This window comes from Setaria viridis, chromosome 7 (genome assembly GCF_005286985.2).
Source record: "Setaria viridis chromosome 7, Setaria_viridis_v4.0, whole genome shotgun sequence".
Lineage (NCBI taxonomy): Eukaryota > Viridiplantae > Streptophyta > Magnoliopsida > Poales > Poaceae > Setaria > Setaria viridis.
The window spans coordinates 33,907,863-33,920,610 of NC_048269.2; the positions used below are offsets into that span (position 1 = coordinate 33,907,863).

At 45.7% G+C, this 12,748-nt stretch overlaps 1 protein-coding gene across 1 annotated transcript; it reads right to left on the reverse strand.

The window, feature by feature from the left end:
• Nucleotides 1-2,739: 2,739 nt before the first annotated feature.
• Nucleotides 2,740-6,977, reverse strand: LOC117864985 (zinc finger CCCH domain-containing protein 53). Its single transcript, XM_034749049.2, has 9 exons — nucleotides 6,171-6,977; nucleotides 5,921-6,091; nucleotides 5,641-5,826; nucleotides 5,441-5,541; nucleotides 5,095-5,349; nucleotides 4,797-5,001; nucleotides 4,021-4,212; nucleotides 3,528-3,600; nucleotides 2,740-3,398 (listed from the first exon to the last, which is right to left on the reverse strand). Exons 1-8 carry the CDS (start codon nucleotides 6,821-6,823, stop codon nucleotides 3,567-3,569), a joined length of 1,797 nt encoding a protein of 598 aa, XP_034604940.1. The 5' UTR covers nucleotides 6,824-6,977; the 3' UTR covers nucleotides 2,740-3,398; nucleotides 3,528-3,566.
• Between the last annotated feature and the right edge of the window lie 5,771 nt (nucleotides 6,978-12,748).

The window sequence follows — 12,748 nt, forward strand, 5'->3', positions numbered from 1 at the left end:
TAGACTACACTGCTACAAAACTATTACCATAAGCTACCTCTCGTTTGTTAAATATTCGAACACAATATTTATGTAGATATATACTTAATATCTTCATCCAATTGTGATCGATTTTAGTTAGTAATTACTCTATAATATTTTCAACCTCATTTATAATCTTTAACTTTTCACTTTGCACCGCAGGTATGCGCTTGAATTTATTTAATGAACCCTAAGTTTGAGATACAATTTTAGCATAGAAATCTATATTATCATCATTTTATATCCCTATAAATGGTGACACACATCATGCGTATAGACCTTAATTGTTATATCATATACCAATAGTGAAAGATATAGATGATTTAGAATCATATATTGCTGTATATTTTTAATTAAGGTTATTTGATTCAAATGTAGGGTTACCTCATGTTATTTTTAATAATGGCATATGTGGGTAATATAGATGCAAATTTGAGGGGTTACTTTAAGTTTAAACTTTGGTAGGCAATTCAATTGCAAATTAGGGGGTTATTTTAAATATTGTTTATAACAGCATAAGTAGGTAATTTGGATAAAGATTAGGGGGCTACTTTAATTTATTTTATATAATAGCAGAGGTGGGTAATTTATATATAGATTTAGGGGGTTACTTTAGGCTATTTTCATAATGGCATAGGTGGGTAATTTTTTAAAAAACATAGTAGATCCAATGGCTATGATGATTTGAATCTATCGATTGATGGTTGGATGTTTTGCTTTTTTGAGAGAATTTTTAGGATTTCTCTCTTTTTCTAGAGTGTCTACCTAGGAATCCTAGGTGGCTTCACCTGGAAGCTTCAAAAGGAGCCTCCAATTAGTAATAGTAGATGTTTAGTTTTTCTGATTAGCACCTTAACATTCGATGTGATCAGAGCTAAACTTTAACCTAAGATCCAAACACGCCCACATTCGATGTGATCAGACCTAAACTTTAACCTAAGATCCAAACACGCCCTAAGCGAGTACCGTTGCCATGTTCAGCGTAGGGTTCATCAAAAAGAAATAAAAAAAGCTTATATCTCGTAGTGGACACAAGGAGTACCTCGAAATTTGCTTCGATGATTATAAAGGGTTAATTAGATATATGTCATTACAATTTTCGCTTGCCCATTGTCTTCTTCCTTGCCCCTTCTCTCACCTTCATCTCTCCTTTTTTCCCACCGGAGCAGCCACCAAATCCAAGCTCCGCAGCCGCATCTCCTTCGTGCTCCCCGTCACAGAGCGCGACCGCGACGACCGCTCCAGTAGCGACGGTGCCAGCACCGCCTCCCCGTCCCCGTCCCCGTCCCCGCGCAAGGACGCCGACGCCGCCGCGCCCGCCGTGGTCCGCACCACCGCCGCCGAGTTCGTGCGCCGGTACGCGCAGGGTCGGGAGCTCGGCCGCCCCCGCCACGGGGAATGCCGGCGCGTCGCCGGGGCAGGACAGGGCGGCGCACGCGGTGGACGTGCAGCGGGAGGTGGCCATCATGTGCCGCATGTTGGCCCGCGGCGGTGCACTCGCGAGGCAGGGGCGGAGCTCGGCAGATTTGGTGGCGGTGGTTGCAGCCTCCGTCGGAAGAAGACTGGGGATTGGGGAAGAAAGGAAAGAGGAGGGGAAGAGGAAGAAGACAGGGGCAATTTGGTCCGAATGTTTTGAGAAACGAAGGGGGTAAGTAATAGCATATATAAGATAAAGAACGAATTGTGATGATACAGTTACGAATAGGCGAATATAAGACAAAGAACGAATTGTAATGGTACGATTATGAACGAATTGTAATGGTACGGTTATGAATAGCCGAATATAAGATAAAGAACGAATTGTAATGGCACGATTACGAATAGGCGAATAGTAATAACATATCTCCTAGACGCGAAAATTGTAATGGCATATATCCTATTAACCTATTATACAACGATCGAAGAAGTTGTTACTGCTAGCAGTGACTTCAATGTGGAGGACCCAGCCCACTCGTTCAGCAAACAGAGGTACGGGGGCAAAGCCCAAGCCTCCAGCGTTGCTTAATTTCGTGGCCCCGGAAACGCAGTCCCAGCATCAATCACTTTGATCTGTGAATGGCTTTGCCTGCATTCATCTCATGCCCGGTGGTTAGGAGCAAGTAACGACCAATTCTCTACCCTAGCTTTCCTATATCATGTTCATACAGCTAAGAAGACACGAGCAAGACATCAGCTGCACTGTTGCTCTTTCTGATGGCGATGGCGAGACCATGCATGCAGAGTTGCAAACGACGCAGATCATCCAATCCAATGCATGGTGCCAACAAGCGTGAGCACGAGACAACCCGTTTGCATCGCCAGCCATGAGACAAGTTCATTCTGCATGCACCAAGCTCAAGCAAGTTGGGCATCCCATCCCATATACCGAAAGGTGAGTGTGCTGTTCCCCCTTTCCCCATCAGGTCTCCCTCCATTCACTCACAGCCACGTCAATCTCACACTGCATCAGATTCTCCTCGCTCTCATGCACCTTTCGGTTGCCCAGAAAATCGGCAAACCGGACCAAACCTCCACAAACAATTTAACTATTATCACCAAAATTGAAAATTCTTGTATTCCAAATGGGCATTACATTCTCTGCCACCTGTCGATCAAATGCTGCAGAATGCATTCCAAATGAGCTTTAGAATCAGAACAAGCAGTTGTTATGTGCAGGAAAATCTAAAGCAAACATAAGCCCTTCACCATATAATAAAACCACATTATCGAAACATGACAGAGATGAAATATTGGCTGATAATTACTTTTCCATTTCTTTGTCTGCTACCCCTCCTGCTGTTCTACTACAAGGATGAAAAGAAGAGCAAAAGGTGGATGCACAGACCCAAGGAGTGCTGCAACTGCAAGCATACATGACAACAGCAATGGGCAAAATAGGACACAGATGAGGGGTCCCTGCTGAATTGCTCATGTGAGTGCTCCGGTCCCAGCAGTACCCCCTCTCGTCGCGTCACTTTTCCTTGTGCTGTTGTGCAGCTGCAGCACCATGACCGTCTGGCTTTTGTCCACTCCTCTACCTCTCTAGCAGTCTAGCCTCTGTTTTCTTTGGATGTCTGTATGCAGCCATGTCACTTCACTGCAACTGGCTGCCAGGACTACTACACCATCTACGGTTTAATGACCTGTATCATTCTGAGATCCATACTACAAACGAGCATACCGGATGGACCTTTGATCTTTGTTCTTGATACCGGCAGGAGCTACTAAACGACTATTATTTATAGGGCTACTATCATATACTTAGACCTAGAGCTAAAACAACCTAGACTTGTTTCTTTGTTGCTGTTGCTGTTGCTGTTCCCTCCCTGACGATACACCTATTATTTGTTAAAGCTTTCTTCTACCCTTTCCTCCACTTGATGGGGTCATGATAGTCCCTGCAGGCAGCACATCAATAAACAATGACAGGACTATCAGGAGGGGGAGGCTAATTTTATATGCATCATGATTGAGCAGCTGATTGTTACAGCACTCTCATAAAGAAAGACAGGGCAGTTGATACTTACTCCCAGATTAGAGGAAAGGGGACCCCTTTTGCTCTGTATTCACAGGCCAATGGCTTCATGCCCAGGAGCAAACCTGAAGAAAAACAGAGGTAAAACAATCTTTCTTATCACATAAATAGCAATAAGAAAACATCCTGCTGTTAACCTATAACTTCTAAGAAACACCCATGTATAAAATCCGATTTTTTCCCAACCCTACCCATGACCGATGAGGTTGAGTCCATGTATGCATAGCACCTCTATTAATTCGTATGGGTGCTAACTCATAGCACTATGTTTGAAGAGCTAATAGGTTCGCCCAACCTATCTAGACTACCAAGGTTCAACTAATTCGACCACAATGAAATATTTTAGGTTACACAAACCGAAACTACAAATAGAAAGGGACAAGGGTATTACAAAAGATTATGCTTTACTCAAACAGTTATGGACAAGCCAAAACTTACGAACAGTATGAACAAGAGTATGAAAGATTAAATTACTGAATATTTACCTGGGCACCTGAAAGAAGCAGGAGTTGTATGGGGGCAGCTCAAGGGTGGATGTAGGTGGGAAGAGGGATGAAGCCACATGATGAGGGTTGCTGTTGCTGATGTTACCATTTTGACCTGTCGTAGAAGTATCAGTGAAGGCCTTGGTGGGTGATGCAAAGGGGCTCTCAGGCAAAATGTGCTCCACCACGCCACTACAATTCAAACAAACAAGGAACATATCAATCCTGGAAAGATCAAGACCAAACCCAAAGAAAGGGAACAAGTTACAACAAGATACGGCTTAAAAATAGCCATTAGTTTCGTTTCTCCTTTCCCCTACCCTTTACTATGGCTTTTCTTTTCCCCTTTTGTTACTTCCAATCAAGAGAACAAATCATCAGCCACCCTAACAGCCTATATACCTCACCTCCATTAACAATTCGTCAATTCCTTTTAGAGGAGTGTTAGCTTTAGGCCAGAGAATAAATAGATCATAGACAAAAAAAAACATTTTCATTCAACTATCACATATTGCCAAATCTTTGCTAAACTATAACCACGGATAAGTTTCCAACAATTTGTTAGCAGTGGCAAATTTAGAGCAATGACAGATGGCAAAAGTGTGGCATGGCTACGTTTACATTTATCAACCAGCCAAACATGCCCAAAGAAAGGAAAAATTAAGCAGGCCAGCTTTGTTTCTCTATGCTGCCTTTTCTCCATTCCTTTCCCCTAAAAGAAATACCAACTAGCGTACCCATTTGGTAAATATTTAACTCCACAACAACAATCTTACCTTTCTTGGAATGCGCAAGCAACATTGGGTGTTGCTGTCACAGGACCAGATTCCCTCTTCTCTTCCCCAGGGTTGACCACCTGCTTGGGACTGGCATCACCATCCTCTTCCTGCTGCTCCTCGTGCCTGCCTTCTGCATCAGTTGCAGAGACAGCAGCAGCTGCAGGCGCACTCATTGCAAGAATTGTACTGTTCATCTTGCTATCTACAATCATGGATTCAAAGTCACGACCTCTAAACCTGCAAGCACCTCACCAATGCAAGAGAGCCAAGAACTTGTCAGGGTCAAGAAGTAGACCTTGGATGGTGACATCCTCCATATGGACGGCATTGCCATTCCCATTGATGCTGCCTTTGCCATCAGCTTGTCCCAGAGGCACGGGGGAGCCGAGATGGTGACCCCTGCTCTTGAGGTCAAGGAGTTGCAGCCTCACGAACCGGCGTCCCTCGAGCTCAATGGCTTGCTGCAGCTCGGCCGCCTGCTGCTGCTCTTCCAGCTTCCTCCTCAGAAACGCCTCATGGTTAGCAATGTTCCCGTACATCATCCTTGGTCCTAGCAATTGCAAGATCAACAAGTCAAAACACCTGCAATCTGCAACAGAAATGACACATGCATGCAGAAAATGAGAACGGTTACTACTCACCAATCTGCGGCTGCTGCAGATCGAAAGGGTCCCTGGAATCGAGCAATCCAGTGGGCGAGGTGCAGCCAACGAAGTCGCCGTGGTGCGCGTGCTGCAGCTTCCTGCAATCAAACAAAAAAACAAAGCAAAAGAAAAGTTGCTTTAGAGGAACAGAAACCGCCAAGCAACGTGCAATGTAGGATGGATTGGGACGGACGGACCTGAACCTGTCTGGGACCTTTCCCTTCTCCTTGTATGGCTTGACGAGCACGCGCGCGTTGCACACGAAATGCGGGTTGCCCTTGTTGAGGATGATCTTCACCGTCTCCGCGTAGACGAAGGTGACGAAGCCGAACATGCGCTTCTGCTGGTAGGGGATGCGCACGTCCTGCACCGGTCCGTACATGCTGCTCGATCGAAATCAAAGGCAATCGATTTCGTTCATTATTGGTGACAATCCAAACAAAACAGAAGCTATAATAATGGCGGCGTGCTTGGTACCTGAAGTAGTTGGACACGTCCTCCTCGCTGAAGGTGGAGTCGGCCGGGAAGGTCAGGTAGATCTGCCGCGCCGCGGGGCTGCCGATGAGCTCGCCGCGGTCCATCCGAGGCGACCGCACCGGGAACCTGTGCATGTCCTCGCCGCCGAGCAGAATGCCCGCCGCCGCCGCTCTGAAACAGCAACGCCAAATCAGGAAAGGTGGGCACAAGACCCAAACCAAAATGCAATCTTTGCAGGTAAAAATGGCACCTTTGGTGCTCGTGCTGCTGCTGCTGCTGGAGCAGGAAGTTGAGGCTGACGCCTTTGGGCGGCGACGGCGAGAAGGGGAACGCGGACGCCGTGAGCTGCTGCGACCGCGCGGCGGCCAAGGCCTTGGCGCGCATGACCGCCATCTCCCGCTCCGCCGCCACCGCCGCGTCGTCCTCGGGCAGGCCGTGCAGGAACCTGCAGGAGGAGCCGTTCTTGCAGTAGCCGCGCGCGAAGTACATGCACGGCCTCCACGCGCCCACCTCGGCGTCGCTCAGCGAGAAGCTCCGGCGGTGACCGCCGCTCGCCGGCGACCAGCAGTCGTACTCGCCCTCGGGGTAGAACGCGTCGCCGCTGTCGGAGCCCACCTGGTCGGCGGCGAACGGCGACTGATGGTCACCTCCCCCGGGGCTCGGGACGCCGCCCCAGGGCGAGCCAAGCACGGGCGACGGCGGGGACGCGGGCTTGGCGGCGAGCTCGGCGCGGGCGGTGGCGACGAAGGCGTGGAGGAGGTGGTCGGGGCCGAAGGCGAGGCGGATGAGCTCCTTGTCGCTGTTGTCCTGGATGAGGAACAGGCCCATGATCTTGGAGGCGTTGTCGGGGTCTAGCGCGCGCACCCGGTCGAACACCACCTTAGTGGCCTCCCAGGCGTCCATGGCGTCCGCCGCGGGGAGCAGGAGCAGCGCGGCGGTTCTTCCGCTTCTTGAAGGGGGGAGATCGATGGAGACGGACGGGAGGTGAAAAGCAGCGAAGGTGAAAACAGGGAGGGGAGGGGAGCGGGATGTGGGGGCACGGTTGTAAAAAGCTAGCACAGCAGCACAGTGAATTAAATAGGCTGGTTGTGGTTGGGTTGGAGACGGTGCACACCCAAACTGGCCCCTTCGGTTTCCCTCCATCAATGTTTCGGGGAAATTTTTGGTGGGGAGTTTGAATTGAGCGGTTGTTTTGCTTGCGTGACAAGGAGTCAAGGACCCAAGAGATAATATTTTCAAAGAAAAAAAAATACCCCAGGGATACTATACTTTGATTTGAAATTTGGATTGTAAGATGACGCGACATTCAAATTCGAGTGTTAATAGTTGCATACCTAGTTTGATTTTATTCATTTTTTGTGTTATCAATCTTTCAGATGTAAATAAGTAGAGTAGTATTAGTATTGCTCAATCTATAAGTAAAACCACTCCGCGTAAGGAGTTCAAAATTTGAACCATCGATATTCGACGGAGAACTCGAGGAGCGGTGCTTTCAATTTTTTTCCCATGTTTAATAGTCATGATTACCTAACGGTAGCTGTAGTTGGCGTATGCAGTTTCACTTTGAACGGTCTTTTTGTGCGTTACTATTTGTTGGCGTATATGTCTTTACTTGAGCAGTTTTACAGCCCCCTCATGCGAATAGATGCGGTATCCGATGAACACCTCAATAATTAGGATGGTTGGCCAATTTTTTTACAAATTAGAATCCAATGTAGAAAAGACATAGGTGCTATGCTTCATGAATTTAGGTTGCGCTAGTACTCATACTGCAAACAACACATGCGAGGGCTTTTCATGTATTAGTTTTTTTTTAAGACTCGGCTATATGTTCAAAATTGTATATCTTATTTTAGAAGCTCTTTGAGTCAAAGTACTCAAAGGGCCAAGAGATGCTTGATTACGAACTTGGCTTGAATGATCACTAGAGGTTCAAGTTTTGGTGCTAATAGGTGCATAATCTAATTTGATATTAATCAAATTTCCGTGCTACGAGGACTCGAGCAGTTTACCGTCCTATCTTCTCTGCCTTTGCGCGAAACAAGCATGCATGCCATCTTTGCTCTACTGCTACATCATTTTCTCTGCTCCAATCATCAAAACTGAAGTGATAGTAGTATATTACGGCATCGAGTCCTCTTTCTCCCCAGCCATCATCTCGAATTATATTGTTGCAAACTCGTATGCTACACTTGTTTCGTTTGTGTCGTGTACTTGTGTGCATGCTTGCCTGATCTCTTGAGGCATCGCTTTATTTAATCATCATACTGTTACATACTTGGTTGCATACACAACGAGGCCTTTGTTAAACCTGGAACTTCCATTAGTATCACTAATTAGAACTAAAGCAATTAAGCAGGAGTTTTAATCAGGGAAAAAGCAAGCTAGTAACAAAAAATTGCATTGAGCAACAAGCAGCGAGGTCACTGGTGGCTGGTAGGAGCTTTGCTTGCAGTCCCGGGTTGCCTTGCAAGAAACAAAACTGATTTGTCCTTAACTTACCTTCATGCCTCGATCGGCGTCCATGTTTTGGTCCCTTTGCTCGTGTACTATGCTGCAGCACCAGCGCAGCACGTCGATGCATAGGCATAGGCGGCTGAGCTCACAGGAAACAGCACTCGTATGCGTCACACTGCACAGCGTTTACTTCAAAAACTCCCTCAGATGATGATGATTACAAATTACAGGGTGCACTAGCAACGGCGCACGTACGCATGCATGTTGTTGCTAGCTGTTTGCGTGAGTTGTCGCTGCGTGCCAAAACTCCCGTTTCCAAACGCGACAAGAAACGGCTGCATGCATCACTGCAGTCAGGGGAAAAAGGAGAGCTTGTGGGTGAGGGACTACTACCTGTCTACCAAGGATACAACCATACAACATTTGGCCCCGCACTATGCATTGCTAGCTTGCCTTCAGTTTTAATTCCACCTAGCCTCGTGCAGTACATGAATCCAAACACCCATCGACCGAATCGATCGATCGAGTACGTTTTTTGGTTGCTTGGCATCGTGGTCCTAATCTCACTGCATCTATCGTACCATCAAATCCAGCCATGAACTAGCCTCCAATAATGGTTCCTTATGACCTTCCCACAAGCACACTGATGGTGTCTGCTTTGTTTGCACCTAATAAGCTTGTATGAGTGGACAAATTCTTTTATATCGAATAAGTATACATATACATATATTTTTTAGTACATTTTCTTTTAATTTTTAGTATATAAACATGACATGTGACAATTTTTTTTATCCGAGGTTGGCAAACTTAGGTGATTAATTATGCTTCCCAATTCAGGTGTCATTGGAGCCGTACTCTTATAAAAAATTCAAATAATGCAGGTTATATGTGTATACTGTCAAAACTTTGTATATTGGTAACTACTATTAACTAGCTAGGGTAGTTAAAAATTTGAAACAATTGTTAGTGTCACTGAGATCAACAATAAAGCAAGTTGCAGTAAAATGGTGGAGGATGGATAACAAGAGGTGATCGAGATGCTGCATCGTTTTGGCATGCAAACAGCTCCGATGTGCGTGCGTCACTGTGCCATCGATCGCGGTGCACCGGAAACGCGCGTCCGCATGCACACGCGGGCGATCGAGCGAGAGACCTGGCCGTGGCCTGGGGGTGGTTGAGCCGCTCGTGCCTCCACTCCGTCTCGAGACACGACATGGAACGGCTGCGTGTTCTGTGCCAAAAGGTGGATCGGAGGAGCGTTGTGCGACTTTAATTTGAAGCTCTTTTGGAAGAAAGAAACAAACAAAGAAAGAAACAGAAACAGCTAGCATTCTACTCCATCCGTCACAAATTATACATCGTTTTGATTTTATTAGATTCATAAATTTTATTATGTACTTAAATATACTCTATATCTGGTACATTATAATATCTATAAATCTAAAAATATCAAAACGAACTATAATTCGGAATGGAGTGTGTAACATTGTTGAGCTCCTAATATATAATGCATAGGGAGGCTTGATGCGTGCTAATAAGTTGTTAGGGCAGTCCCAATGGGACATTGATGATAGTTTTTATCCCTCTTAATTATCATGCCAACTAAGCAATTTGCTGATGTTGCAGTAGATTTATTATGAACAGAGAGAGAAACCATTTCTTAGAGAGGAAACCAAGTCCTCACGCGTACCGATGGGCCAAGAAATCAGCGAATCTGCATTGGGGAGACCCAAGTAGTTTCTTCTTACTTACTCCCGGATCCTTTGCGCTTGCACCGCTGCTACCCATCACTCGAGCTCCTTTACATGATGCACAGAGGATCTGGTACTAGAAGGGAGAATGATTAGTTGGATTTTTGTTTAGACTCTGGATAAAAAATGTTGCATTGTGAAGGATGATTTCTTGATACAATATCCTGAACCATGAAAACTAGGTTGGTTTCTGTCATTGGGAGTGCCCTTAAACCTATTTAAGCATCCATTTTCATCCCATGTATTAACTAACTTTTACTGTATAAGAAAAGTTGTGGTGGCCCTCGGCAGCAGGCTCTGCTCTATTCTGGTCCTTTCATCGTAGCGCGTGGGAATGCGGGTACACGGCATGTCAGTCTACCTCACATGCATGGTTGGTCGCAAGGTACCAACTTTAATCCGACTAACATCACTGACAGGTGGGACTCCAGGCTCAAGCTCTACGTACGTGAGTGTACTGTCCGTGCGCGTGTGCTTGGGTCAATGGATCCCCGCTCACATGGCAGCAGTCACTCGGCCCTGGCTGGGGTCTCGCCTACTCCTGCATGCATTGCAGTGCACAATATGGCCCCAGTTGGTGGACCCGCCCGATCCGACTTGTCAACTGCTGACACCGGCCTCGGGCCCGCAAGGCAGTGGCATGGAAGACAGGAGTTGTTGGTTCCTCCTGTTCTGTTGAGGAGCAGCCGCAGATACGATGCAGCGCCTTTTCTTTCAGTCGATATCCAATGCTTTAAGTTTTTGCCATCATAAAGAATGATCCGTACTGTAAAACCCCAATAATTGCTCCTTAGGGTGTTTGGATACGAGTTGTTAAACTTTAACAGTGTCACATCAGATGTTCGGATGCTAATTAGGAGAACTAAACATGAGCTAATTATAAAACTAATTGCAGAACCCTGTGCTAATTCGCGAGACGAATCTATTAAGCCTAATTAATCCATCATTAGCAATTGGTTACTGTAGCACCACATTGTCAAATCATGGACTAATTAGGCTTAATAGATTCGTCTCGTGAATTACACTCCATCTGTGCAATTAGTTTTGTAATTAGCCTATGTTTAATACTCCTAATTAGCATCCAAACATCCGATGTGACAGGTGTTAAACTTTAACACATGGTTGCCAAACAGGCCCTAACAATAACTCGTTGCAAAGGTCTCCGAAAACAGATAATTCAATGTTGGAAAAACCTCTCTGAACCTGAATATCCGGTCAAATAACTACTCTCAGCATTTTTTTTTTATCAGTGAGTGTTCATTGATTCTGTTTGGGGCACCAAACAGTTCTTCTCCTACATGCTAGTGGTTGAGTGACAAAGTTAATGGTCCAAAGATCACTTGCGCCTGCTTGATTTGGGTTAATTACAATGTCTGACGCTGCCCGGCCACCAGCAACAACGTTGCCTAACCCTCAACTGGAGATTGTAACGTCCCTCAGGATTATCTGCAAGAAAGAACAATATCTACAAAAGAGTGCTTAGTGTCAGTAATCAACATGTCTCGGTCTCGCGGTTTGCCAACTGGGTGAATTCTACTATCAGTTGTTCTTTTCAACCAACTTCTTGCCACAATCGTTCAGAAGGATTACTGTTTTCTCTTTGGATATTGTTGGTGTGGTAACCCTATTTGCTTACCCTCAAGGTTCGACACTGACATTTCCATGAACAATAAAATATTTCGTGTGATTCTATTCTGTCCAGAACAGCTGGCAAAGTATAAAAAACGACCAAAGTGGGCATTATATAAATTAGTAAAATATGTCAGATAAGGCTCCCTGATTGCTTCTAATGTACCTAAGATTATTTGGGTTCCAGTTACATGTAGCTTTATTTTATAAACTGATAAAAAATGTTCAGAATCTGGCCTCTATATACTATTATCCATGCTATACTTCTACCACTTTATTCTGTTGGGCCCTGCAGGGCGACTGCTCAACGATCTGTCCTCATTATTCATAGTTAATTATTCAGATGTTTTTTTAAGAAACAGGGGGACAAACTTTTGAGATGCTTAAAAAGGGAGTCCAGTAGTCAAGATGCTACCACCTAGACCTGAGCAAATCTCGGGTCGGGTTAGCAAAAAGGTTGGTTTCTTTCGGACCTAAAATCTCCGCCCAAGCCCGTCCATTAACTCTATCGGGCCAAGCCTAATTCGAGCTGAGCTCGGGCTGGGCTGTCCATCATTTTCTTGTGTAAATTTAATTCATTTTATTATTCAGGTCGGACTTGAGCCCGCCCATTTTTTCCGGGGTCGTGAAAATTAACGACACGACAGCCCTAAATGAGTGTCAGGCCAGGCTTAGCCTGCCGGGCTTGGACCACCGGGCTTGGGCCAGACCGTCGGACCGGGCTGAGGCGGACCTATTTTGCTCAGGTCTACTGCCACCCAATTACTATTTCAAAATTTAAGCTGCAAAAAAGTGATGGGAGTCCCCAGGCAATCTTTGTCTCAACATGATGCTGATAATAATCATTCTGCAGACTGCACTAGTTGGTGCTTACTCATTCATTTAAGCCAGCTTAGACCAGGACATTCTTATCCTAATATAGCTAAGCAGGATGTGACCTCCACAATGTGTTCTCGTTGCCAAAGCAGTGTGGACTGGAGGCTAATCATAT